The following is a 23259-nucleotide window of genomic DNA, read 5'->3' on the forward strand; positions in this document are numbered from 1 at the left end:
GGGACAATGGAGGCACTTCTCTGCAGTACTTCGCAATCGGGCACACATACCAACTTGACCACCATTATTACTAACTTGCTTTAAATTACAGATCGTAATTGTTAAGGCGTAAAAATGTTAAAACTAACAGTTTCTTCCAATTCAATGTCATCCAAGCGTTGCAGCGTCCGTTTTGCACATTTTACAGCAATTTGCAGGCACATGTTGAAGTAAATACTTTAACCCCGTCACTAATTGTTCTTTTGCACTATTCTTGTGGTTCGTTTGTGTACTGCTGTGACATGAAAATTTCCCCAGGGGATAAACAGAGTAGCTATCTAGCTTTATAAAGACCATTATTTAAAAATAAGTCACCACAGATGAATAAATAATACCCAGTTACCAAGTACTTAAAACACTTTATTTCAAATCTTTACAGATGTATCACAACTAGAAGTTACCCGAAGACTAAAAAGGTGGGATACTGAACTTACTGTAACAAGTACATTACCTAGTTACATAATGCAAAAAGTTTGTAAGCATAAACGTAAAAAGGTACAAAAAATATTACATAAAACTTAATTGATAAACTGCCTGAATTATACATCTGAAACATGATATTTAATGCCAGGTAAGATTTACCAATTTTTTTTGACAGATTCATTTTCATGAAATAACAAGTGCAACAGGGTGGGAGAGGTTACACTTCTGCGCAATAAAACAGTACCTTTCCAGAACATGTAGAGTCAATATGGGATTCTATGTGAATACAGGGTTCTTATCTAAAATCTGCCATATTTCAGGTGTGGGGGGAGGGGGGGCGCAATGGTACAAAACTTATGGAATGAGCAGACAATGGAACTTTAACTTACAAACAAAATGAAGCAACGCTGACAAATTGGTGAATGAAAAAAAGTTGCTTTATAAATATAATTGTTAAACATTCTTCCTCGCTCCTTTTGAATCAAATGAACACTGCATAATTCCATCTGTAGTACAGTAAAATCCTTTTTTAAAAAGTTTCCAACCCCTTCCCCCACTACTCCCTCCCTTTCCCCAAAAAGAAATGGGCTGACAGGAAACTAAAAAGGCAAAAAAAGTTGAGTAATTAAAAAAGTATGTCTGTTTCAAGCAGAGTGTTTGTCTGTTCTTCCGATGTCTAAATAAGGTGGAATCTTGGTCCAGCGGTGGCGATGATGTCGCTGTAGGGTTCAGTCTGGGTGACCTCGATGGCTTGCTGCTTCTTGAGGACCAGGAAACTGTAAAACTTGGCAGCTGCCTGCTTCTTGTTGTTGTTCCGGCACAATTCTAGCAGGCTGATTGAGTCTGCGCCAGTCTTAGCCATGACGCGCTGTGGGGACACAGAAGCACAAGTGTCAGTTCTCTCCTTTGACATGGAAGTGACGCTTAAGTAGGGGGTCGGGGGTTTGGGGACTAGCTCAAGAAGCTGGGATCCACGTTATTTTGCACATGACAGACAAACAAAAGTAATGTGATGTTTTAATCTCAGAAACCAAAATGAAATCTGCATACATAATGACAAATTTACAAACAAATACTTACAGCCGTTTCAGCCTACTTCAAATCTGTTTTCAACAAAATGTGAACACAGTAAAAGCTTATATGTACCTGGAGACCGTGCAGCATCTGCTGGGTTCTCTTGTTCCATCTCTTCTCCTCCTGATCCTGATCACCAGCCTGACCATCCTCTTCCTGCAGGCCACAGAAAACAGTCATCAGCATCAACTGGCTCAAACACATACAGTGATGCACGTACAATGTTATATCTCTATAGAAAGGCATTTCCTATAAACTGCTAAATTATATTACCAGGAATTTTACCCTACAGCCTTGCTATTTATTTTTGTTCTGTTGTTTTATTTATGATTTCTCTAATAAACACTTCAGGCGGCACAAACTGACAAAAGGTGTCACTATTAAATGACTACTACCAAATACCTATTTCCCAGTGTACTAGAGAAAGCCATTATTTCCCCCTCACCTCCTCTTCATCACTATCATCCTTCTTGTCTTTGCCCTTGTCACCAAGCAGGTCAAGCTCAGGGACAAGCTGGGTGAGGTTGATGCTGCTCTCCTCTGGGGGCAGATCCACCTGAGGCATGTCTAACCTCTGAGACAGGTGGTCAGCCACTTGCTGCTGCTGCTGCTCCTCCAAGGGAGCCATCTGGAGGAGAGAAAGCATGATGCGCCCGAGTCAAAACCAAGTATGCAACCTCAACCTTTCTGAGGAATAATTAAACTTAGTTGTACTCACAGGAAGGGTGCCCTCTTTGTCGAGGGTCTTGCGTTTGACACCGCGGGGGGTGGACGGAGGAGGCATGACCGTCTCATCCAGGGTCGTTCTGCTGCCCTCCATTGCAGAGGCTGCCAGCATACTGGGCTCCTCCATGATAGTCGGGTCTGACGGACGGACAAGGGAGATTGTCAATACAACGTAAAAAAGAAATTTAAACACAGCCTTATGAAGTATTTGACGACCAGTCCGTTTCCTTCTCGCACAAAAGATGACTTGTCTGCACTGGGCTATGACCTCTCATCTCTTCCAGCACGACTTACCGATAACATCTCTGTGCTGACTCATGATCTCCTCTCGAGGCACCTCTGGGTTCTCCAGCTCTTTGAGGAACTCATCCAGACTGTCTGCCTCACCGCCCTTTCTCCTCTTCCTCATCTCGTCTGGCACCAGAGGCGTCAGGCAGCGTGTGAACATCTGACAGAGGTTCAACAGTTACGCTTAGTGGGAAGTTTTATTATAAAAATGCAAACTTTATGCTAACTCAGTAGTGCAATAAAAATGTAAAGACTGTTGGTGAGAACTGATGCTAGACAAAAAGGAAAAGGAGGTCTGCTAAATTATGCATCAAGACGCTTCCCCTCAGTATTCTGGAGGGTTAACATGTGGGTGTGAAAGGATAGGGAAGAGAGACACACAACCAATCACTTTCTCCATCTCCTGTTCCTTCATTGTTCTCATTTTAAATCCCACAATCTGAACAGAATGTCAATGAAAGATACATTATAATAAATCTATTCTCTCCTTTTTCCATAACAGTGTCAGAGTCTGACCTACTTGGAGAATCAACTCTCCGGTGTGCTTGCTCATTACCGTTCTCCAACTGGTAATATTGCTTGTCAGTGATTTAAGGCAGACAGCTGACAGTTTTAATATACGTTTCCTCACAGTTACAAGCAGATGCATATACACATTTATCCACCAGTACATACTTAAATCAACCATATGTTACCTTGAGCAGCCTGGCATTCCAAAGGGGTTGAGCAGGCAGAGAGAAAAGCTTCTCCACTCCTCCAGTCTCCTTCCACATCATGAGTTTCTTAGTGGGAGGGGCAAGGTCCAGGGTAGTGACAATGTCAGAGTAGTCAGACAGTTGGGCCCTGATGGTCTTACTGTCTAGCTCCTTCACACTGTCCACAATCAGCTTCCTCTTACGCTTGGCCTTTGTCTCTTTTACTGAAGAAGAAAAAAAAAAAACTCTTCATGACTGCTTCACTATCATTTCTTTAACATTAGCAGTAACATTACAGCATGTGTGATATGGTTGTCCAATAATGCTAAGCCTTAAGGGTTCCATAGGTCAAACTGTATATTAATGCTGTGTTGCTCATTAATTTGCACCATTGCCTGCAACTGCACCAAACAACCAGAGACATTTAAGGGACATTGGTAGAAAAAAAAAAAAAATAGCAATATATCTTACTGGTCAACAACCCATCTCAAAGCGTACAGTGCATACAGTAAATTGTCATACAGGCCAATCCTGTCTTTAGCTTTCAATATGCACAGTGAAATGTGTGTGGGCACCATTCCCTACGAGTTTCTTCCTTTGCTCTGTGGAGTACAATTCAAAATAAATGGTGAAGCATTTAGAGAACGGATACTTTGAAAAGACACTCTACAAAAATGCTACAGAGAAGAAATCATAACGAATTTTACACAAAAAGAAAGGATTTTCTTTTTAAAGTACAGCCTACAGAAAGGGAAGGGAGGGTCTTACCAGTGATGTCAATGGGCTCCAGGGCAAAGGCCTCCTCCTCATTGTGAACCAGAGTGGTCTGTTCTGTCTGGTCAGCCATTGCTGGCAGTGGCTCTGCTGGGCCAGAGTCCGGGCTATCTGGACCGGCTACACACACACACAAAATGTTGCACAACTGAATTGCTACTCCCTTTTAAACAGGAAAGTAGTGACACAATGTGCAGTCCACTTCTAAATGCACTGCTAAGGCCTGTGTCCACCAAAGCGTTTTTTCCTGAGGCCTGAGTTTTCCAATTCATTGCAATGGGAGTGCCACGTTTTTATAACATGGTAAAATCGCCAGCAGCGTGACGAGGCACTGAGTGTTTTTTTTACTGGTCGCAGAGAGTTGAAAAATCACTTCCATGGATATTATGTATCACAGCAACCAAAGCGTCTTAGCCGGGAGAAAAAAAAAAAAACGCACCAGAGTGCACCCTTGGGGTCCCAGCTAGGCGTTTTCAGAAGAGCAGGTGGCATTTTCAGCCGGTAAAAACGCTTTTGGGCACACAGGCCTTTAAGCAGGCTTTTCAGCTGACCTCTGCAACATGAGTTAATTGTTAATTAAACACGCAGTTAAGACTGTTCTCCACATGTAAATGTACTTTACAGAAACATGCTAACTATTAAAGATGAATGGAGACAATGTGTAAGAGAAATCAGCATTTCCTGTCTCATATGCTTTACAAAAACACAAAAGACCTTTGTTTCACTTACGTGACTGGAGGTTGTCAAAGTCATCCTCATCGTCTCCATGACCTGGAGGCATCATGACACTTCCCGTGAGGGCGGGTGGGTCATCAAAAATCCCGCCTCCGTCTTCAGAGCTCAGTAGCTTATCAACTAAACAACAAATAGGATTAACTTAACAATCATTCTTCATTACTTATTCATAAACATCTCACAGAAAAACTTTAACATTAGTCCAATATAGTCTACTCTGAGATTTTAAAAAATAACACTGCTCACCCAGCATTCCCCCATCACTGTTGCCCATGGAGCCGTCGCCAAAGTCATCATACTCCATGTGGTTGGACTTGTCAGGGAGATTGGCAGGGCCAGGCTCAGCCTCTAGCAAAAGGTTCGAGGCTGTGGCACCGTGCATGATATCCTCCTCAAATGTGCTGGCATCACGCATCATCTCTCGGTCATCCATGCCGAAGTCAGCTGAAGAGTACAGCAGGTTAAAAGTATATTATAATTTCAACATAAAGTTTTGTTTTACATAACAATTTTATTATTCTGATAGAATAATGTTTTATCTTAAGTCTACATACACCATCTAAAATCATTGTGCAGTAATGCCGTCTTCCATTACTAGTACCAGCTCAACTCGTCTTGCCTCGGGTTTGGCCCGCCGTCCTCCGTTTTCCATTGCGGATAGTACCTCTTAATGTAGCTGGTTGTCATAGCAACACCACACACAACTGCCACAACGTAATGTTCAATGCAACCCACACGCACCAGCAACCCACACACAGCTGTCTCTTGATTTAAGTTAAAACGTTTGAACATTACTCAGAATGTGAAGACAGATCAGCGGTATGAAAACCTTACAGCTGTGTTTTCCTCTCCCGTTGTTGCTGCAGCGGTCTGTGTGACTGTAGGACCAGAGGGCTCTGTGTGAGTGGGCGGCTGACCGACCTCATGAGCTCCTCCCACGGGTTGGCGCAGGCTTCCCCTGCAATCACTTGTGGAGCTCCTCAACTCCGTTCAAGCACATTGTTTTCCCCCGCCATCACTTTTCTTAAAACTGTCAATATTCAGAATCTACACAGTTGATTTCTCATCTCAAAACTTCTGAGCAGTGGATTTAGTGATGAAATAACATATTAAAATTGTAAAATATAAAACTTTCTGTTGCTGGCCTCTGTCTGGCACACGCAATGATGATAATGATGCAGTGAATAGTGACTATTCTCTCTGACCAATCAGTAGTCTGCTGTGTTTTCACATCACGTTTTAGTATCGCCTCGGCTCGCTTTGCACCTTGATGGAGATGATACGAAAAAAAGGACCTAGTAGCAGGTACAGATACAATGGAAAACCAAAATAAGGCGAGTAGAGCTGGTACCATGCAGTGGAAAAGGGGCTTAAGATTTACTCATGTTGAAATGGCCTCATCGTGTGTGTGGTGGGTTGTATGAATGCCACACCAAAGTCGTTGTCCTGCAGGAGGTTGAGGTTGCCAACATCTTCTCTCATGGTGATCTCTTCTACTCTGCTCTGATTCAGCGTGAACTGCTGGGCCACATCTATGTCACTGTTTAAGGAAAAAAAATAAAATTTAAAAAACAAACACACACACACACACACACACACACACAAAAAGTCATCTGGGATGAGTAAAACAACAGTTGGTGCTTGAATGACAGTGAACTATGCTAGTCCTTGTGACAGTAGTAAGGGTTTCACCATACAGACCAGTCAGTCAATCTTTTTAACTGATAAAAGTGTTTGATACAAAAAAAATGAGGGGATGAAATTAGTAAATGTAGTTATCTTACTCCAGATCAGGGAGTGGCTGGTCAAAGTCATGGAACTCTTCAGGTAAGGTGATGGCATTGTAGGCTGCTTCTCTGTTTTCCTCAGGTAGATCCACCACACCTGAATACACACAGAAGTGGTGAAATTGTTATAAACACATAACTGTAATCCACTACTATGTCTCAGAACAACCGTAACAAGTCAGTACCACTGCAACAGTTCAGAAAACGGTTGTTTTTGTTTGAGAAAACCAATCATAAAAACTGGTTAAGTGTGTCATCTTTACAGTCTCGTGTAACCCTGCTGGTTAAAGATGGAACAAACTCTGAAGCATTAACTCCTGGAACTTTTCTGTTTTATTCTCAGCCTAGTGGGTTTCAGAAAAGAAAAAACACGCAAAAATTACAGAATGTACTTTGCTCCAGTACTAATTTGGCTCGTCGTGTCTCCTTACCTGGCCTAAAAGCCATTTTGATCTTGATGAATGCTTCATTACAGTCAGCAAGCAGGTACTTGGCCTTCCTGTGGTAGATTCTCACAACCCCAAGGAGCAGGTGGCCTGATGTCCGCAATGCCATCTTCACCTAAGTGGAAAAACACCATGTGTCAAAGGGTACACTTTAAAAGGTCAGAAGAAAGAAAGTGAAAATAAACTATTTTATGAAGGACACTACAATATGTTGTTTTAAATAACGCAAACATTGTGTTAAATCATGACACTGAATTCTGTTCTAATGTGTTTCCATTCATTATTGTTCTTCTTTGGTACAAAACATTTTAAACATCGTTGCATTTAATTAATGGGATGAATAACCGAAGTATAAAGCAATACAACAATTCAGGATCGGAGCAAGAGTAGAGCCTGCAAAGGGAACTAAAGTCCTGCAGCAGGACCACCAGAATGCAGAGACTGCATTTTTGTCTTGATACCTTGGGTGAGATGATGCTCTCCACACTGCTCTCTAAATTGCATTCGAACACATGAGCCTTGGTCAGCTTCTTGTCCCAGTGGGCCGCTAGCCAGATCTTGGCCAGCGGCCCACGTTTGCTGAGGACAAAGTGGGCGTAGAACATTGCCCTGGTTCCCCTGGCTCACACACTCACACTGCGGTATGGTTTATCTGGAAAACAGGGGGTGATTTGTTTATGTATGAGAAGAAGCCAACACTAGAAAGGTCAGGACAAAAAGGAAAATATATCACAATGCAAAACACAAACTTACAGCAGAGTGCCATCACAAAATTTCAAGAAACAAGGTTGTTTTCAACCAACTTCATCAATACTATCCCTGACATCTCTGACAGGGGGAGAAAGTAGCTTGAATGCTGCACAGAATCACTGATAGCAATGATTAACAATTGGATGTTTGGTAAATCCTGCTGTTCCAACACGATTCAGAATAGCCAGGTTATCACATTTTGTAAATAGTGTTTTTCAATCTTAATAACTAAGGCTGCACAAACCACAACAGATCAAAAAGCTTTTACAGACTGAACAATGTTAAGTTAAGGATCTTTCTTCCTTCTTAAGCAAGTTAGATAACAGCCATGCCAAGATGAGACTCGTTAAAGCGAACCTCCCCTTACAATGCAGACTGGTTTTACCTATATTAGATAACATTGGTATTTAGTAACTATTTGCCTGCGAACTGAAAGAAAGCTCTAGTGTCTCTCAATGAAGACTTTCGATAGTGACTTACGTTAACTTTCGCTAACCTTATTAACCTTATTTCAGAGGCTTATTGGCTAACCTTAACAACTAAAATCGATAAAGCTTCCTCGAAGCACTTCTTGTGCGTCTTGTACTTAATTTAATTAACTTTAAAAGCTAACGGTAACGTTACCAACGCAGGCCACCACATTTAACGTTAATAAATGGGATTATAACAAAACAAGCGCTGACTTCATTGAAGTTCCGCCTATTTCGCAGTCAGGGAGACAAACATTGAAAATGCACATGTCTGCCTGTGGTAAGCTACCCATTTCCCGCACTCTACTTTGAGCGATTGTAAATTCTTAAATTACACGTATTCACAAGTCAGCTGTGAAAGTGAAAATTTCTTGGCTATGTGTGTATTTAATAAACGATAAAAGCGCCAAGGGATTGGCCAACGCCAGTAAATAGTCGGCGCCATCAAGTGGGGCGAACTAAATTAGCCGCCAGCTAACTAACGTTACAAAAGGAGCAGTGAAATCGTATGCCGTGCGTGTGAAGCACAAACTATATATACACCGATGTAACTTAGTTCAAGTAGAATTATAGCTATTCTAAAACGGCGGACAAAATTTTAATTCGCCCATGAAAACAAAGTAAAGCACACAGAAACGAGGCGCACATCAAAACCTGCTGATACTTTTCCCCTCTGCCAACAGTATCGCTAGCTTGTGGCTAACGGCTACTTGTACAGTGAAGGCCGCAACAAATAAACACAAACGTGCATGCGTATTTCATCTCGGAAAATACACAAGACAAAGCGTAAATATTTCTGCTGCAAACACACTTACCGACAGTACCCCTTTCACTGTGAAATTGATGATTATTATGTTATTTCTCCCAGCGAATTCTCCCCTGCTGTACTCATTAAAACAACCAAGATGGCGCCAGCCGCCTTCCTCCCGCTCACCGATGTCCTTTTAAAATCGACAGGATGTTTACAGTCAAAAATGGCGGAGGAGGAGTCTGCTTAGGCCGACACTGACAGACAGCCCGCCGTGAGCCCCAAGTGGGGATAGGGGGCGCTGTGGCACAGTGCTTACCAGGGACATGGAAGGTGCTTGTATAATAAATAAATATATCTGATCACGAAAATACGATTTGTTATGTTATGTACATTTATTATTATTATCATTAATATTGCATTGTTGTTGTACAATGTTCATGTTGTTTTTGTTAGGGTTTCACTGCTCACTGATGTTAACCAATGTCCAATACAGTGAAGTAGTGAGTCTGTGCACTCATGGCATTGTGTTTTTGTGGATGTGATTGTCTGACTGCTCTGCTTCCAACTGTCCCATCTGGCCCCTAATCTTTTGAAAACAACAAAATCCCATGTTGTAACACTGGTTATGACCCAGACCTATCATGACTGCCACCCTGTACATCAAGTGTGTGACCTAAAACAAGCTGTGGTCTCCAGGTGCAATTAATTGCATGAATTGCTGCGTTACATTTAGGGGTCTTGCAGGGCCCTGCTATTGAGCATGCTGTCATACTGGCATGGCTTACAGTTAAATCAAACAGAGCCATTGTCAACATTTCTGGGTACAGTGTATGTGCTTTCCTGCATTTATAAGCCATAATATCTGCTGTCAGAAAGGCCTAGTAATGACAAATTAAATTGATGTTTAATGGATTAATTCATCAACGAAAGCACATGAGAAAAACTGAATAAGTTACACAATATTTACATACGAGGATGAAACACTGACTTCACCACAGCCTATACCAAACACATTCAGTCCTCTGAACAGAACACTCACTAGGGAACAGGACGTTCAGACAGACAACAAAAAAAACATTTCTAAACAACATATTAGATACAGAGATGAGAAGGAACATGCCTAACTGAGTGACTGACTCATCTACAATCAAATTGAAAAATTGGTATGCAGTAAAGCGGATTTGTCTCATAGGCTACAGCATCTGTTGCAGTGGAACTGCTGCCAGCTGAGCATGTTTATGATTTTCTAGCAGCAGGGCTCCATGTCACTTTATTTGGATGGCTGGTAGACAACTAAGGTGGCCGCCTAACCACAATGTTAAATGTCATTCTTATTATCAGCATGGTTTGAGAATTGATTTATTAAATCATTTTCAATCTCATACAATCCACGGCTAGCTGGATATCTGCGGTGACAGCACAGATGGAAAACAAGGTAAAGTTGAGCTACGTGATAATGCATCGCAATCACATGGTAATAACACAGGCAGTGGGTGTTTATTACACTTAAGTGATGAAGTAATTCCCTAAAGGTAGCCAATTGAAATGTATGCTCCAGAACCAATCCGATCATCATTTTCATCCACATTTCATCATTTGCACAAACATGCTCTTTGCGAGATTAAATTAATTATTATTGATTGACCAAATTACCAAACACCATTGCACAATTGAGCTCTTGCAGATGTAAGTGTCAGTGTGTTGCATCACGGATTCATGATAATATTTAATCAAACTTAAGTAGTGGTAATAATATTTTCGAGCAAAACTTAACTTAAATATAATACATTTTTAAAAAACATTTAATTTCCACATACTAAATTACAGATTCACTAATGCTTATTAAAATTAAATTCCACTTATTCTTTACTCAGTAAATGTAATTGTGCACAACTTACACTCCGAGGGAAATTTACTCCAAAAATGTATTGTGCTAGAGTCAAATACTAATGGAAGCTCACTCAACAAAATTACAACTAGTCAACTTGAAATGAACAAAATGCCCATTTTCAGATAGTAGTCCTGAATAATACGAATACAACTCCATTATTACAATTCAAGTTCCCTTTATTAGTATCAAAACCTTAAACATCATTTCTACATTTAACAGACACAAAATAAGGCACATCTTGCATGAAGCTGAATAGACAAAGTAATTTAATGCTTGATCAGATAATTAACCAGCAACAATTTTGATAATGGGCGGCGCGGTGGTGCAGTGGTTAGCACTGAACGCCTTGTGTTGTCCCACCTAAAATCCATCACAGACCCACTCCTGGACCCCCTGCAGTTCACCTACAGAGCCAACATGTCTGTAGATGATGCAGTAAACATGGCCCTTCACTACATCCTGCAGCACCTGGACTCCCCAGGAACCCACGCCAGGATCCTGTTTGTGGATTTCAGCTCTGCTTTTAACACCATCATCCCGGCCCTACTGCAGGACAAGCTCTCTCAGCTGAACGGGCCTGACTCCACCTGCAGGTGGATCACTGACTTCCTGACAGACAGGAAGCAGCACGTGAAGCTGGGAAAACATGTCTCTGATTCCAGGACCATCAGCACCGGTTCCCCTCAGGGCTGCGTCTTTTCCCCCCTTCTCTTCTGCCTGTACACCAACAGCTGCACCTCCAGTCACCAGTCTGTCAAGCTCCTGAAGTTTGCGGACGACACCACCCTCATTGGGCTCATCTCTCCATCATCAAAAAGGCCCAGTAGAGGATGCACTTCCTGCGGCAGCTGAAGAAGCCTGCCAAAGACAATGATGTTGCACTTCTACACTGCCATCATTGAGTCCATACTCACCTCCTCCATCACCATCTGGTATGCTGCTGCCACTGCCAGGCACAAGGGCAGGCTGCAGCACATCATTCGCTCTGCAGAGAAGGTGATTGGCTGCAATCTTCCTTCTCTTCTGGACCTGGACTCCTCGAGGACTCTGAGGCGAGCAGGAAAGATTGCAGCTGACTCCTCCCACCCCGGACACAAACTGTTTCAGACTCTCCCCTCTGGCAGGAGGCTGCTGTCCATCAGGACCAAAACCTCTCGAACAAAAACAGCTTCTTCCCGTCTGCAACTAGCCTCATTAACAAGGCCCGGGTCCCCCACTGACACTCACACACTTGCAAATGATACAAATGTCTCTGCACATGTAAATACTGTTTCATCTCGTGTCAGGCACAGACCTGGCACGTCGCACATATTTGTTATTGATTGTTGATCTTTGTTGTTGTATATTTTTATGTTGTCAGTTTATATATTTATATGTACACAATATTCTCTTCCGTTGCCACTTCTGCACGGCACAGACCCAGAATAATGCACATGTATATATCTGCAACGTTGTTATTCCATTCCATATTTATATATTTCTACATTTATTTATGTTGACTGTATGTTTGTCTACGTGTAGCACCTTATCACCACAGTAAATTCCTCGTATGTGTAAAACACTACTTGGCAATAAGGCTCCTTCTGATTCTGATTCTGACACCTCACAACAAGAAGGTTGTGGGTTCAAACCCCGGTTGCCCCAGCCTTTCTGAGAGGAGTTTGCATGTTCTCCCTGTGTCCACATGGATTCTCTCCAGGTGCTACGGCTTCCTCCCACCATCCAAAGACATGCAGGCTAGGTTAATTGGTGTCTCTAAAAATTGTCCTTAGGTGTGAATGTGAGTGTTTGTTTGTCTATGCGTGGCCCTGCGATGGACTGGCGACCTGTCCAGGGTGTACCCTGCCTTTCGCCCGATGCTAACTGGGATTGGCTCGAGCCCCCCGCGACCCTGTACGTATGATAAGCGGTTGATGATGGATGGATGGATGGATGGATGGATGGATGGATGGATGGATGGATGGATGGATGGATGGATGGATGGATGGATGGATGGATGGATGGATGGATGGATGGATGGATGGATGGATGGATGGATGGATGGATGGAATTTTGATTATCAATTTGTTTTCGTTCTTTTTTGCAATAATGTTGAACATTCTGTATTTCCGGATTCTTAATGAGATTTTTTGGTGTTAAGTGGAAATAACTTGAATCTTTAGCTAAATAAAATTTCCTTTTACTACTTACTTTACTGTGTTTTGTGGGAAAAGTGACTACGCATAATTTTATTCCATCAGCAGCACTTTTAAAAGGGAGCTTTAAATGTGGAGTTTTATGGAAAATAAAGATAGCTAATAAAGATTGTTTAAAATAAGAAATCCCACACTATGCAAATTTTTTAGTCAGGTAGACGAGGTAATGGAACAATATCAGGGTTTCTGCAGGTTTCACCTGGTCAAATTTAAGACCTTTTTAAGACCATTATGAATGAAATTTAAGACCTATATAATGACTTAAAAAAAAGAAACGCACAAAGGAAATGCAGTCACAAAATTACTTGCAGAGTAAATCAATGTATTCAAATTAGGGTTGAGTGATGTCTACAAAATTGGCATTGGACGATGTCAACAATAAAACACCGGGATGGATGATGACATTGATAAGCTACTTAATTAATAAGCTGGCATGCGGTGCACCTGCTGATGTGAAAAATGGATTACTGGTGGAAAAAAGAGAGAGACCAGAAGTAAAGGTGTGTGTGAGTGAGTGCAGGGAGAAGTCAAGGCAGGCACAAAGCAGGTATATTTACAAATAATAATAGAAATAATGTCCATGGGCATTAAAACATGCTTTCACAGGGCGGTATAATGTAAAAAATTAAGATGGTATTTTTGTGTGGGGGATTGGGGGTCCTCCCCCAACAAAATTATGTTTTCCAATAAAGAAATATGCAATTCCACATAATTTTGGAACATTGTTATTACCACATCTGTGAATAAGTAGGAAAATCTAGAGCAGATTTGGAATAAATTACACCCCAAAAGCTAAACTTGCTAAATAAGTCTACTTAAGACATTTTAAGGCCTTACGCGGAAACCCTGCAGGACATCTATCTGATAGGTGCTGTTATCAGACCAGCTCCTTTAATCTGGAGGTCTCACAGTGTTGTTGCAGATAGAAAGTGACAGTGAATCTCAGAGGAGGAAAATATTCTGGCAGTAAAAGTATGGTGTCGGTGTGTCAGGTAATAAATGCTTTAGCTTCTCCAGACCAACAAAAGTCTGTTCCCAAACGGCTGGAGAAGTGAAGCAGGTTAACAAACCTTTCCCCTTCAGACTGGAAGCTAAGCAGGAAGCTAACAGAAAGTCAGTTAGTTCAATTATAGAAAGTAATGACCAGCTATATTTTATTTCACCCTACCTGTCCAACTGAAAGTGGTGTTCAGCTCCATCCTGAAAACAGACTGAACATCCATGGGGTACCATATTTGGGTCACATTGCAACTTGTCTATCACAAGGTAGCCATGCCCTAAAGCCTCCCCTGCTTTCTGGTCTATTTTCCTCTAAATGGGACCATAATTTACTAAATTAACATCATGCTGTGTTGAAGAAGACTAGCGACTGAGACCATAAAATCATTAGGAAAGTGTTTACTGAGGTAATAAATCAGCTGAGAAGTAGTCACGTTTTCTCAAAGACTTCTATACGATCCAGTGGAGTCGCCCCATTGCTGGCTGTTAGAGAGAATGCAGGTTTGAGTATAGATGTCATTTACACTGGGGATGCTGGGGACATGTCCCCACCACTTTTTAAAAACATTTGCTAAAAGTTTTCTGAAAATTAGTTGGCAACAAGAAATGTTAAATAGCAAATACAAATTGCACAATAGGAAAGCATCAAATACAATGTAAATATAGAAGAAACAGATCTGCCTTGTCCAAAAAAAGTAACTTAGGCTAAAAAAACAAGCTGCTGATTACTGCATTATATTCAATAATATTTTTATATAATGAATTGTTTCCCTTCATATATATTTCCACCATAAATTGGTGCAGAAAATGTCTCTAGAATGCAGGAAATCAAGAGTTTAATGCTCAAAATCTTATGGGGGAGGACCCCCCACTTCAATTGCCTATTTTTTCAATGATTATTTCTTCTAAATAGTATTGGAGTATCTTGTTGTCTTGTTCTGGAGACTCCAATAATGTGCTTTCTCGCGTGTTTCATTCCACCCATCATATGAGCCCTTAAATGTCCCCACCACTTTTCAGCACAAAGTGATGCCCTTGGGTTTGAGGCTTCACTTTTCAAACCTGGAGGTTCCTGCTTGGTGAAGACACAAAGCTGCTTCCCGCTTTCACAAATCAGACACATTAAATATTTTTTCATTCAATCATTTTAGTTTTGAAACGGACCAATCAAAGAACAAAACGCAGATTCAGGTTGTCCTCACAGAGGAGCAGTTGAAGGTTGGGTTATGTACCGAGGCGCTGCTGGAGGTGCTCTCCTCCTCGGTGTTGGTGGGTGGAGCCACTCATTTCTGGGAGCAAGGAGAGGAGGCTGGAGCCTTATGGCAGGACTTGGTAGGCTTGGTCTGGTAATTAGGGTTTGAGATCCATGCACCATATACTTCATTCTGCTCAACTTAGACCTATTGTCCTCATTAGTGGGCACATGCCTGTGCCCTCTAGGGTCACTTGCCAGCCATGTTCTGATGTCTGTTTCTTCTTTGTTACACATTGGGTACACATACTCATTTTTTTTCTAAAAGTACGCCCTGTTCAAAGGCAATGCTACTAATATAAATACACACAGACTCAAAGCCCAGGTCTTGGGAGGTTTGGGAAACATTTTTTCATGAAAGGAGAAGAGTGGATTTGTCCCTAATTTCTAACAATTTGGCAATGCCCATGAAGGGGATGCTAATAGCCAACATTAACCTTTTCACTGTACACATCATATATTAGCATTGTTTTGAGATAGACTACAAAAAAACACAAACCTATCCTTTCATCTCTTTAAACCTGTCAGTTGCTGGAAGAGGTATTTGAGTTGGTTTCCCGTAGTAGATTTCATTACATTACATTTCATATTACTTGTCGTTGATATTGACATTTCTCTACAGTACACTGAGTACTTACATTGCATGTTTTGAAGACCTCAGTCATCCGCTAGCAGGTTCAATGGGAGGCCACGGAGGGTCGAATGGCATCTCATGTGTACCTCGTGATGTTCCCAGATTGACAATCAAAATAATTATGATCATACAAATATTTTTACAGCACATCAAGCCATAAAGTGTAACAGTTCTACCAATGTAATTCTAAAATAATAATAATATTGATAGCAATAACAACAAATCCATCCAATTGCAACTACTGAAAGACGAGTCAAATTTACACACATTGACTCAAACAATGAGTGAGAAATAGAAGCTAACTATAACCTTAAATATGACAATAGAAGAGATTTGGAAGCCAGTGCAATAGGGCTGGAGCCAAATATTCAACTATTTAGTCATTGGGTTGGTATTCAGTTTTAAATTGTGGGATGTGGAGATTCGCACAAGCACCCACAGTTCTGTTCCGCACAACGCTGCACACACACCAGCTTGCACCACCCTTTTCAGTTTCTTTCTTGCTGTATCTTACAGCGACAGACACATACAGTCTGCAATTTGAACTTTTTCACCCACGATTCTGTGGTAACAACCACAGGTGAGCTGCTTGTGGAGAAGGCTTATAGTACATCTCTCTCTGTTTGTGTCTCTGCAACTGTCTGTATGGTGATCAATCATGGATGGAGTTGGTCTCTTGGACGGATAGAAAAATAAAAAGTCATGCTCAGCATATAAAATCTGAGCGAAATTGAAGATTTTCTGTCTTGGGTTAAGTGTTCAGGGCAGCCCAATGATTTCAAAATAAGCTTGTAAATGACTTTTAAAGTGATCATGTACCGGAAAACTTACAAAAATAAATGCAAATGAGAAATGACAATTGAAAGTAGATGGCTCTATCCTCCTAGTCATCACAAGACAATATCATAATCAGATTTCACTATTATAGTACAGAGGTCCCAATCTGTATTGACTGACCATTATGTGATCAACATTGTTGCTACAGCAAAGGTAATCTTAAAATCACCTGAAGGTCATAAATCCTGAGCATCTCTGCCGGGCCTCTGCTCTCTTGGCCTTCTGCCTGTACAGGGCAATTGATTGTGGTGTGTATCTCTCAAGCTCGCAGTAGAATTGGTTGCATAGGTTCAACATTTGTAAAGCAATGAACTCAGTAAACACCTGCAAACACATAAATGTATGCAGATTAACGGTTTCCAACTTGTTTTTACCTGAGAAATGGACATGGACCACTGCACTGACAAGAAAAGAAAATGCAGGGTCATCCTGCAAATTTCTTTAACCTAACTTAAGTTTTGCTGCATCAAACTGAAAGATTATGTGGTGAAGAATTGAGTTAGCCGATCATATATATTTTACACTATACTAATTTTATAAAATTTCATCATTTAGCTTCTATCTGAAGCAACATTCCCACACCAACACAGATACTTGTGTTTTTTCAGTGCCATTCTTGTTCTGAACAGGATTAAGACAGAATTTCAGTCAGATACTTCAGTCATTCAACCATCTCATCATAAGTTTATAACAGTCTTTAACAGAGCCTACAGTGAAAAATGTTTACACTTAATGCTATAATAGATCTACAGTTTTCTCAGCTTTTGATCACTGCCAATCATTTCTGAAAGAAATCTATGAGAATTTTAAATTGCTAAATATACATTTTCATTATAAAAATCTCACAGTCACAGCTGGACTAATGCACTTTTCTAAAACAGTACAATATTCCCCCTATGTTTAAAATCAGGGCTAAAATATCTTCTTTCATGTTAAAATGTCATCCACTGTGAAATGTTGCTGGATCCAGCTCTAGCAATGTAGTATTTTTTATATCCTCAGTATGGCTGATTAGCAAGCCAGCAATTGATGCAGAAATGTGCAAATTGATAACATACCTTGGATAGCTGTAGTGCCACTCAATACTCTGTTTGATCCTACCAGAGCAAATATAACAAACAATATAAAGATTTTCCATTTGCCCAGTCAACAAGAACATCATCAAATACTGCGAATGCTGATTTTTACAATTTATCTGACTTACCAATATCAGAGCTGCTTTCGCAAGTCAGGTGATTATGGGCATAATGAAATTCCTTCAGCAACACTCTCTAGTCCTTCATGGGCACACAATATATGAACACCAACTTTTGAATGGTTTACAAAATAAAGGCCATGTAAACACTTCTCACAAACATGTGATATAGGCAGAGTTTATAAAATAAACAAATAATATTAAATTTAAATAAAAACTGAACATTCCTCACCAACTTTCATTACCACAGTGGAAAAATATTCCTTTACAAATACATATTACAGCCACTTCAGATGAGGCAAATTGTGTCTGGGCTGAGGGGTTTATTAGGTTCACCGCTGATAAAATGAAACATTCATCCATGCATCAACACTATTTCAGGATATATCTTACCGAAATGTGGATGGAAACTCAGCGCTCAGGTTCACTTGAGAGGACAGATCTATTAAAACAGATTACATACATACAACATATTAAATGCTTATCATACAAACATAATAATTACACAGTCCAAACTGATCTGACTTGAAAATCTCCCAACTGGAGGGGTTTTCATATCATATTTAAACAAAATTTCCAAAGGTCTAATGTGTCTGAGTTGATGGCTAGCTTAAATGTGCCATTAAATTGAGAAGCTAAAGTTATCTAACTTACTAGTAAATGTCAAACTAGACCGTGTTGGCAAGAGGTAACGTTAACATTGTCATCGTGGAAGAGTAATTTTGTTGTAATATTTGGAATTTTCCATCTATCAGTTAAAATGTCAGAGTCCACTGTGAGGGGTTTGCTAACATTAAACAAGTTAACTTTAGCTTGATGTACTGTAGATATCCCTGCCGAACAATTCGCGGGCATTCCTACAATGACGTAGCAAATTAGTGTGCATGAATAAGTAACTGCCTATTTGTATTACCTTACTGATTTACCTTCACAGCCCTTTCAAAAGTGTGTCATGTTGGCTAGTTTAGCGACTAACAATAAAGCAACTTACAATTGCTAACGTTATATATGTTAAAGGTGTCACGCCTCTGGAACAACTAGGAGTTAAGTGTCTTCCTCAGGAACACATTGATGCATGTGTCACAGTTGAAGTCGAACGCAGGTCTCTCACACCAAAGGCATGTGTCTTATCCACTGCCCCACAACCAATAAGTATGGTCATTACTTTATATAGACTCATTTAGCAAGTTTAGGTTATAGTTTATTCAAAATATTAATGTCCTTGTTGATCACAGATGCGGTAACAGAAATCTTCCAAGATTATGTGGAATTGCATATTTCTTTATTGGAAATTTTTTACATTTTACACCCTGTGAAAGCATGTTTTATCCCCATGGACATTATTTTTATTATTGTTTCTAAATGTACCTACTTTGCACCTGCCTTGACTTCTCCCTGCACTCACTCACACAACTTTACCTCTGGTCTCTCACTGCAAACACCGGCTTTCCCCGCCTCTCTTGCTCCCTGTCTGCTCCCCTGAGTTTCTCCATAAGCAGTAGGTTATGTTTTACAAAGTCACAGAAAAGAAACAGAACTCTTAATTTCTTTTTCATGGCAGCAGGTGCACCGCATGCCAGCTTGTTAATTACGTAGCCTATCAACGTCATCGTCCATCCCAGTGATTCACTGTTGACATCGTCCAATGCTAGAGTGTGAGTGTGTTCTCTAAATTAAATGGAGTTTGGTACAAACAGTAACTGCATTAGTTTATAGGCCCGACCAGGATCTCGGTGATGACTCAGGGCTAGTTGGTGAACTTATTTAACTGGCGCGCTGACTAACGGCTATCATGCTTGTCAGTTTGGTTAGTGCTAAGACAGGATGGGGATCGAGACCCAGTTTTTAAAGGACACGGTTCCAAAACCCGAAAATCAATAAGGTGCTATCGAGACTAGTGGGTCCTGTCTAATCTGATTTATCTTGAGAGGCGATGGATAAGAAAGCTAATGTTTCTAATGATGGCACCTTATTAAACGGGCCCAGGACTGTTCATCATCAGGCTGCAGCCTCTGCTGCTCTCTGGGAAGTTAAGTTCGCTCCAAACTACTCCAGTTGTCACACCTAAGCTCATTAAGCCTACTGTAAGTATGTGCAACAAAACCTTCCAGAGTAAAAAGACAATACTTTATCAACACACCTGTCTGTAAGGGAAATCATCTCTGTCCTCAGTCTGTCATCCCGTATGTTATTTACTAGCACAGCTAATGTTAACTTGGCAGTTACCCAAATGTTAAAAACAAGCTAAATAGAAAGCTTCGGATCCAGGTTGTGTTCTGTAAGCAGGTCTCTGTGTTGCAGCTGCAGGAGCTGATGTGTCACGTGATGATGTTCAGGAAGGACTCTGTGCTCAACATCCTCAGTGAGACACTCTCAGATGACACCTGTCCTCACGTCTTCCACCTGTGTCCACCTGTCCTCACGGCGTCTTCTTCTTCATGTGTCCACCTGTCCTCGCGGCGTCTTCTTCTTCATGTGTCCACCTGTCCTCGCATCTTCTTCATGTGTCCACAGTTTAGTCTCTAGACTGGGAGAGCAGTCCTGCCCCCATCCTGCAGCACATTAAATATAAAGGTGAGTGGTGTCCAGGTGTCCCTGTCCTCCAGTCGGATCAGTTGTCTGACTCCTTTGTCTTTGTGTTCCTAGAACACCCGGTGGCCTTGTCCTGTCTGCTGCTGCTGCTCCAGAGAGAAGTACGACAGGAACACACCTGGACACTCGTCTCCTGGGTCCCTGTTAACATCTCTGTCTGTGTTCCAGGCCCAGTGAGGAGATGGCGAAGATGGTCCTGAGTCGTCTCTGTCACCCTGAGGGCCAGTTCACCACCAGCATCCTGAAACACTGGGCGTCCAATCACGAGAACACGCTGAGAGAACACATCAGATTTTATTCAGCTCAAGATTCAAGTTATTACCACTTAACACCAAAAAATCTCATTAAGAATCTGGAAATAGAGAATGTTCAACATTATTGCAAAAAAGAATGAAAACAAATTGATTATCAAAATTGTTGCTGGTTAATTATGTGATCAAGCAGTCAATTCCTTTGTCGATTCAGCTTAATGCAAGATGTGCCTAATTTTTGCCTAATGTAGAAATGAAGATGATGTTTAAGGTTTTGATACTAATAAAGAGAACTTGAATTGTAATAATGGAGTTGTATTCGTATTTTTCAGGACTACTATCTGAAAATGGGCATTTTGTAAATTTCAAATTGACTAGTTATTTTGTTGAGTGAGTTTCCATTAGTATTTGAGTCTAGAACAATAAAAATTTTTTGAGTAAATTTCTCTCAGAGTGTAAGTTGTGCACAATTATTAAATAGAATTAATGGAATTTAATTTTAATAAGCATCAGTGAATCAGTGTAATTTAGTATGCGGAAATGAAATGGTTTTCAAAAATGTATTATATTTACGTTAAGATTTACTCAAAAATATCATTACCACTACTATAAAAGTTTGAGGTAATCAGTTTCCACAAATATTTTGAGTATTCTGAACTTATTTGGGTTTACAGTGTAGCGAGTGCCTTCTGCAACAAACCCAACAATTGCTGTATAACAATTTTAACACAATGCTGCACAGCGATATCTGGGTGGTGACACAATTTTGGACTGCCATCTGTTAAACAAGATCATTTTATCCAGAAAGCTGATTACTGTCTGTTATCATGTGACATTTACATCTTAGACAGTCTTAGAGAAACCAACCGCTTCTTTGCTGATGCCTCCCTGCTTAGATGAGCTACTTTGCTGACGTATACACGGTGTGAGGCACATCCTGAACATCTGTTTATCTCTACCTTCCAAAAGAGAAGTATGTTATTATCTGCACAGCTGTGGGAAATAAGACATCATGCTTTGGATTTACTGCAACGTTCTTACACGCACGCACAAACACAAAGGTGACGGGGGGCTAAAAGTAGCGGCAGATTTTTATCTAGACAAATGCTGATTGAAGAACTAGATTTCTTTAATCCTGTGAAATGAATTCTTTCCGCCTAATAGCGCTATAATGTGCCTAATCTTAATGTATTCAATTATGTCGCCACAGGGAGCCCCTTCTACTCTTCTGTAACCAAACTGCTTTTCTTTGAGGCGCTGTATGACATTCAGTTGTACTGTCACTGCAAATGCAGTCTTCAAATTCTGCCTTCAAGTTATATTTTTTTTTACCTTTTATCCTTAGTTCTTTGGTATTTATTGGTATATATTCTCAGATATTAATCAATCTTATCCCCATGATAATCCTCACGATACATTAACACTAGCAGTAAGGAGTTGTAACAGAGAAGAAAGACATTTATTCTCCTAAATACAGTTCCAGGGACATAGGGGAACATCTGGTGACAAAAACAATGACGTGTTTCTAGCTGCAATGTTCAAAATAAAGTGAAATCAAACAGAGACGCCACCATGATGACATCACTACTCACACACCAAGGCAACAAGACTACAAATCCATAGAAATCAGTGAGACCAAACGCAACAGAAGAGAATCTCTTTCATTTGAAACAGGCTGCAGTAACATCTGGTGGAAAGCTGACAGCAACCGAAGGCCATTTGTCAAACTTGGCCTTGAGTCACAGTATTTAACATTATCTAACAGTAGGGAAGAACCCCGACTACACGCATGCTGAGATCCATCTCCACCGCAGATACACATCTCATCAGCGGGATTAAGAGATGCTGAACTGATTCGCATACCATTAAAATGAGGCATTGAAGTGCAGCAAGGTTTCACTCCTTGCTTTATCGAAAATCCCTTATTCCCACTCACTCCATGAAACAAAGCATCTACACATCTGGGTCTCTCACATCTTACAGAGTGGATGTGGTCTGAGTGTGACTGTCCAAATGGTTTTCCTTTTGGCGTGTCAGAAGATAATTTATCCTGTGTAGGCTCCAGTCCAGCTCTTACACACACACTGCACATCTTTTTGCTTTAAGAGTTTTGCCCAGTTCGGTGCCTGTGTGTGCGTTTTGGGGGTTGAAATCTTTCCTGTAGCTGTTGCTCCAGCTGAGTTGGCAGCTCTCATGCACCATGGGATCATCCTGGATAGATGCTGTTATTTATGCAGCGTGTCTAAACCAATCATCCTGACACAGATTTATGTAAACACAGCAGTTTCTTGGCATAGGATGAGGTTCACACACGCACAAGGAGGAAGCTAAAGGTATTATTTAGTTTGGCTCTCCCTCAGTGGGCGCAGCGCATAAACCCGACATGCTAAATATGTTTGGGAAGCCAGAAAGTGGGTTGCCAGCAGGTCAGAGTGGAAGAGGGATGACAAGGTGA

General features: G+C 40.8%; 1 protein-coding gene and 1 long non-coding RNA gene across 2 annotated transcripts; one reads left to right on the forward strand and one right to left on the reverse strand.

The window, feature by feature from the left end:
• Positions 1–378: 378 nt before the first annotated feature.
• On the reverse strand, positions 379–9173 carry LOC119897917 (double-strand-break repair protein rad21 homolog A-like). Its single transcript, XM_038711962.1, has 14 exons — positions 9023–9173; positions 7449–7639; positions 6973–7102; positions 6539–6638; positions 6188–6294; positions 5001–5198; positions 4749–4874; positions 4014–4139; positions 3246–3469; positions 2557–2710; positions 2255–2400; positions 1982–2164; positions 1609–1692; positions 379–1330 (listed from the first exon to the last, which is right to left on the reverse strand). Exons 2-14 carry the CDS (start codon positions 7590–7592, stop codon positions 1139–1141), a joined length of 1914 nt encoding a protein of 637 aa, XP_038567890.1. The 5' UTR covers positions 7593–7639; positions 9023–9173; the 3' UTR covers positions 379–1138.
• Positions 7653–21109, forward strand: LOC119897918. The gene is made up of 3 exons (XR_005443461.1): positions 7653–8487; positions 20263–20535; positions 20608–21109. It is a non-coding gene; the product is annotated as an uncharacterized LOC119897918 (long non-coding RNA).
• The last annotated feature ends 2150 nt before the right edge of the window (positions 21110–23259 follow it).

The sequence above is a fragment of the Micropterus salmoides genome, unplaced genomic scaffold (genome assembly GCF_014851395.1).
Source record: "Micropterus salmoides isolate LMB-PRFRI ecotype aquatic unplaced genomic scaffold, ASM1485139v1 Ms_hic_scaffold_11, whole genome shotgun sequence".
Lineage (NCBI taxonomy): Eukaryota > Metazoa > Chordata > Actinopteri > Centrarchiformes > Centrarchidae > Micropterus > Micropterus salmoides.

Coding starts and splice junctions, on each gene's coding strand:
- LOC119897917 (XM_038711962.1), bottom strand. CDS start 7,592: ATGTTCTACGCCCACTTTGTCCTCAGCAAACGTGGGCCGCTGGCCAAG. Junction 6,295..6,538: donor CAGCCACTCCCTGATCTGGA/GTAAGATAACTA, acceptor TTCCTTAAACAG/TGACATAGATGTGGCCCAGC. Junction 5,199..6,187: donor CCTGCAGGACAACGACTTTG/GTGTGGCATTCA, acceptor TGTACTCTTCAG/CTGACTTCGGCATGGATGAC.